Raw genomic sequence first — 5,935 nt, 5'->3', positions numbered from 1 at the left:
GTCTCATTGGGCCCATCCATGCTAGGCCATACCTCTACCATTCCTTTGCACTATTCCCAAAAATTTGAAGCCCACGTATGTCCGGCAAACATCGAGCTAAACATCGAGCTCTTGTCAGTTCATTACTAAACAAGCAACTCCTAACCTCACACCGACAGTGAGAAACTCATCACATGCTTAACTTCAACTAGTCTAGTAAGCAAGCTAATCATATATTACGGTCTAGGAAGTAAACAATCGGTGGATACTTCAAGGTTGGGATAAGAGGTAGAACCTTGGCCCTCTTATGCTGCGTGACATGTAGGCACGCAAGGTATATATCGGGTCGTGCTAGCAAGTTTTTACTTCACCACAAGCATGAGACATGGTTCCGATACATCCTCATGTCATGTCAGACCAAACAGGACTCTCAAAATATTTTTGTTTGTTTTCTTGATCCGTTTGTAACATAGAAAAAAACATTTTATATACCATTTATATTGAAATTTTGTAAGCGGGTGAAACTCGCATTGAGACCAAATCGTTTCATCGTCCAGATCCCATGCGCACACCTCTGCCGCGCGCGAAACTTCGCCTTCTTCCCGCGCCGCGCGGAATCCTCCGGCTCCTCATCCTTCTTCCCACCCCCTTCGGTATCCCCTTCCTTGCATGCCACTATTTGCCGCAGCCGCCGACAGTGCATCGTCTTGCCCCATCTGCTGCACCCGGCGAGCTAGGGCACGACGCGAGATCCACTGGCCATGGATCCACCGCCGGCTGATGATTCGCGGCGGCGCGCACCCAGCAGAGGAGGGAAATCGCGTGGGGGCAAGCAGCTAGGACTGAAGAAGACGTCGGGGACTACTCCATCACCGCATCCAGGTTACTCGCCTGCTCCACCACCCGTTCCGCCGCCGCAGCTGCCGATTTCCTCTCCTGCTGCACCAAATCCATCCTCTGCTATGCCGAATCCCACCCCTTCTGCGCCGACTTCCTCCCCTGTTGTGCCTACATCGACCATGCCGCCACGGCCACCGCACGGAGCAGGATGAGGCGCCATACCCCCAAATTTTGCGCTTCATGGAAACCAGCAAGGCCCTACTTCATGGTACGTTTGATTTCGATCTGTTCTGCATGTTGGTTTCCATGGCTAAAAATAGTTTACAATAGTACAAATGATATTATTTGATTTCGATCTATTCTGCATGTTGATTTTCATGGCTAAAAATAGTTTGCAGTAATACAAATGTATTGTTTGATTTTTATTTGTTCTGCATGTTGATTTCCCAATGCTAAAAATAGTCAAGTCTGGGAGCATGATTTGGTGGTGTTCATGCGTCTCAAATTAATTTAGAGTTGAGATAGAGTCTTGGGATGATACTGCATGTTGGCTGGCATATATGTGTAGTTTAGTGAAGATTATATTGGCCAGCGTATATGTGTGGATATCTGTGATCTGATCCTGCACTACTGAATGTCTTGACTATAACTGAGAGCTCATGTTGAACTATTTTTGTCTCTGCAGAATGAAAGCAAAACCTATGGGGTGCAGTTTTGTCTTGTGAGAACAACATTCAATAGTCCAAGGTTGAAGGCTATCTGAACTTATGGGGTGCAGTTCTGTCTTATGAGAACCAGTGTGCAAGGCTGAAGGCTGTCTGAACTTATTTTTCATCTTAGTTTACAATCTTAGTTTCAGTTGGTTATCTATGTTTTCCAGTGCCTTGAACTGCTCTATGCGAATGTTGTAGTTGTCTATCTGGTCCAGTACTCCAGTTGTTTGTTAGTTGAGTTGTCTTCGTATGCAGTCCTGATCTGTCACTTGAGTTGTCTTCGTATGCAGTTCTGTTGTCCTGATATATTTAACAATCTGAACAATTATATGGTCTTGCTATTCCATTTTATCTTGCATTTGTGCATGAATGGCTACACGAGCAATCGATGTATATGATCCCATCATTCTACAGCAATTAAATGATTTAGTTAGTTTTGGAATTGGTGAAATGAAACGCTGCATTGTGAAAGCGAGTTTCATTCATTGTTTCAATCTGCTCTAGCTGATGTGGTGTTTTGAAAACCGTGTAGTGAAACTAAGTATTGAGACTGGCCTTACCCCTCCTCCGCGTCCGTTTATTAATGACTCGTTGTCTCGGCCTTACCCCTCCTCCGCGTCCGTTTATTAATGACTCGTTGTCTCGGTACTTGTCGCCGCCCACCTGCTCGATCGCAAGTAAAATGGTTGTGTCACGTCGTCCTCCTGCAGCACGTGACGAGGCCTTGGCTTTGTTGTTTAGGCCTTGTTTACTTCCTTAAAAATTTTGTAAAATTTTTCAGATTTTCAGTCATATTGAATCTTTAGACGTATACATAGAATATTAAATATAGATAAAAATAAAAACTAATTGCACAATTTAGTCGGAATTGACGAGACGAACCTTTTGAGCCTAGTTAGTCTATAATTGGACAATATTTGTCAAATACAAACGAAAGTGCTACTATTCATATTTTGCAAAATTTTTTAGAAGTAAACAAGGCCTTACTTCCAAATTTTTTGAAAAATCGACACTGTAGCACTTTCGTTTGTATTTGATAACAATTTAGTCGGAATTGACGAGACGAACCTTTTGAGCCTAGTTAGTCTATAATTGGACAATATTTGTCAAATACAAACGAAAGTGCTACTATTCATATTTTGCAAAATTTTTTAAAGTAAACAAGGCCTTACTTCCAAATTTTTTGAAAAATCGACACTGTAGCACTTTCGTTTGTATTTGATAAATATTGTCCAATCATGGACTAACTAGGCTTAAAAGATTCGTCTCCTCAATTCCGACCAAACTGTGCAATTAGTTTTTATTTTCGTTTATATTTAATACTTCATACATGTGTCTAAAGATTTGATATGATGGGAAATTTGAAAAATTTTACAAAATTTTTTAAGAAACAAGGCCGGCTGAGCGCACCGCGTCCCATCGTCCTCTCTGCAGCAGCAGCAGGCGCTGAGCCGTGGCAGCTAAAAAAACACGCGTGACACGTCCCATCGTCGTCTATGCAGCAGGCGTTCACCTCGCCTAGGCAAAAAAAAAACACGCGTGACAAAAAATGAGGCAGGCAGGAATCGAACAAACCGCCTCAGAACCAATGCCTCAATGGACTAGCCACCTCAACTACGAACCTTTCTCACTTATAGTGCACCAACAACCCTATTTAATAGGGGCAGACAAGGAAAACTACCCCCTAATTAATCACTCCTTGGCTACCGCAATCGTGTCCAAAGCGTCAGGTTTTTTAGCATGGAGGGAGTATTCGTGTAAATGAAATTATGGACCATTTTAGTGGTGATTAAAAGTCTGAATCCGTGTCAAGTGGCGGTTCCATGCAATGTTTTAAATCTCTAGCTATAGCTTCTGCTGTCTACGACCTATACCTTTTTTTTTGAATCTTGTCTACACCTATAGCTATTTGAGAAAGATTTAGCTAAATTTTTTTTATGTATAATTTATAGTTGTTTGAAAATAATTTAACTAAGCTTTTTTATGTACATTTTTAGCTCTTAGCTGCCGCTATAGCCTGTTTCGGACTTAGATATCTAAATGCCTTGGCCTGCTATTTAAACATTGGTCATGTCTCAAGTTTCCAACACACTTATATTTTTGAAATAGTGTAGAAGAGTTTCATATACTCCTACTATGAAACTTTCATCATCTCTTTATTAATACAGTGTCGCATATCAACATATTTAATATCTACGAACTCTCATAAAACCCTATTAAGATTGACCTTTAATTTGAACCAACATGTATATTTGTTTCTTAAAATGAAAAATGATTTTCCTAGTTGCTTTAGGAAGTACTCCTGGTATTCCAAAATATAAGACGTTTTGCCTATTCTAGAAAAGTAGCTTTTATTATGCACTTATATATATAATTATATGTCTAGATAAATAGCAAAAAAAAACTAAAATATCTTATAATTTAGAACGGAGGAACTATGAAAGAGTAATGGGATGTTTCGATGCAAAATGGATTTGTTGCTGCTGAGGCTCTTAACATATTGTCTAAATTTTAGGCGCCAACCCCATAAAAAGAACGTTTTTTTCATTAAATCACGCAAATATGCTAAAGTAGTCTAAACTTAATACTCCATCTATCCCCAAATTATAAGTCATTCCAAGAATCTTAGAGAGTCAAAGTATTTTTAAGTTTAACCAAAATTATAGACAAAAATACTAAAATCTGTAACATAAAGTGAGTATACTATGAAAATATAATTAAGAAAGAATCTAATGATATTTAGTTGGTATCATAATAATAATTATTTTATTTTATAAAATTTAGTCAAACTTAGGATAGTATGACTCTCTAAGATTCTTGGAATAACTTATAATTTGGGGTGGAGGGAGTAGCTCTTAACTTTAGACAACTAAACTTTGGACTATTCCAAATATGATCTCACATTCCAACTATATTAAATGGTAGCCACAACTAGTAATCTAGTAATAAGTATACTCATGCAGCATATGTAAATGAAAACTACCATAACTACTATGGTATTCGATTTGCGTTTCTTCACTAGACCAATAATTGCTTCAGGATGAGCTCAATCATAATTGGGCAGTTGGCTTTAATCTTCTCGTACCCTTGGGTCTCCATGGCGGCCTTGAGGTTCCCCGGAAGCGAAAGGAATTCCACGCAAGCTGCCTTGAGAGCACCGCAGCCGAGCTGCTCCGCCACCGCCAAGATTCCGGCCACCGTGTCCAGGTCAATGCTCTGGCACAGCATCTCCTCGCAGATAAGCTTGAGCCTCTCGAGCTTGTACCGGTGCGCCGCCGCGAGCAACCCCTGCGCCATTGCCACATCCACGCCGCCCTGCTCCTGCTCCTCCTCCTCCGTCTTGGACGGCGGCAGCGCGTCGGTGTACATGAAGTGGAGCAGCGCCTTGAACACCTTGGGCTCCATGCCGCCGACCTCCACGCGGCGACGGACGACCCCGCCGGACGCCTTCTCCTTGGGCGCGGCGAGCAGCTCGGCCTCGAAGACCGGCGACCGCGCCGCCAGCAGCCACCCGTGCGCCTCGAACGTCTCCCCGCCGACGTCGATCACGACGTCCATGCCCTGCTTCTTCTTCCACAGCAAGTCGCCGAGGTCCTCGTGCAGGTCCGACGGCGGCACGGCGACGCGCGGCGCCACGGCGGCGGCGCCCTCAGCTTCGGTAGCGAACTTCTTGACGACGGCGATGTCGCACCGGACGGTGAAGCTGTCGTCCTTGACGCAGCCGGACTCCTCCAGGTCTCTCCAGCTGATGAACCGCTGGAAGCCCTTGCTCCTCGACGCGCCGTTGAAGTAGCCCACCTCCCAGAACCAGCGGGTGTACTCGGGAACCGGGTTCCCGGCCTGGTCGAGCAGGGAGAACCCGAACTGGACGGGCTCGGTTTCTTGCTGGCGGCCGTCGCCGGCATCGTCGGCGTCGGCGAGCTCGAGGAAGAGGGACATGGAGATGGGGTCGTTCCAGCTGTTGCCGTTGGGGTCGTACTTGATCCGCCAGGTATAGCCCGCCGCGTCGAACGCCGGCGACGTCGCGGTCCAGTCTGCCGGCACTTTCCTTGTCGCCGCGTAGCCGCTGATGGTGAGGTTGTGTTGCCCTGTCACTTCCCGAGTGACGATGGAGGAGCGCGTGACCCGGTGGGCGGCGGACATGCAGGCGCGGGCGGCGGAGGCCATGGATTTTGGAGGGAAGGAAAGCTTCTCGGCGGCGGTGGTTGGTTGCTGGCGGCAATGCAGATGATGGAGAGATGGAGAAGAGCAGAGGCCAGGAGGACGCGATTTTGCTTTGCTTATATATTAGGGCTTGGTCTGTTTGCACACGAGCGACGCAAATCACGCGTACGTGGCTGGTTAGTTAGGGCACCCCTAAGGCCCTAACCTAATCAACAAATAGGATCATCTCTCAATCTTGT

General features: G+C 44.9%; 1 protein-coding gene and 1 long non-coding RNA gene across 2 annotated transcripts; one reads left to right on the top strand and one right to left on the bottom strand.

The window, feature by feature from the left end:
* Positions 496-1,881, top strand: LOC110429856. The gene is made up of 2 exons (XR_002447043.1): positions 496-1,087; positions 1,505-1,881. It is a non-coding gene; the product is annotated as an uncharacterized LOC110429856 (long non-coding RNA).
* On the bottom strand, positions 4,551-5,699 carry LOC8068834 (BTB/POZ and MATH domain-containing protein 1). Its single transcript, XM_002442274.1, has one exon. It carries the CDS (start codon positions 5,697-5,699, stop codon positions 4,551-4,553), a length of 1,149 nt encoding a protein of 382 aa, XP_002442319.1.

Source organism: Sorghum bicolor, chromosome 8, assembly GCF_000003195.3.
Source record: "Sorghum bicolor cultivar BTx623 chromosome 8, Sorghum_bicolor_NCBIv3, whole genome shotgun sequence".
Lineage (NCBI taxonomy): Eukaryota > Viridiplantae > Streptophyta > Magnoliopsida > Poales > Poaceae > Sorghum > Sorghum bicolor.
The sequence above is the reverse complement of the archived record's forward strand: the minus strand, read 5'-3'. Positions and strand labels throughout refer to the sequence as shown.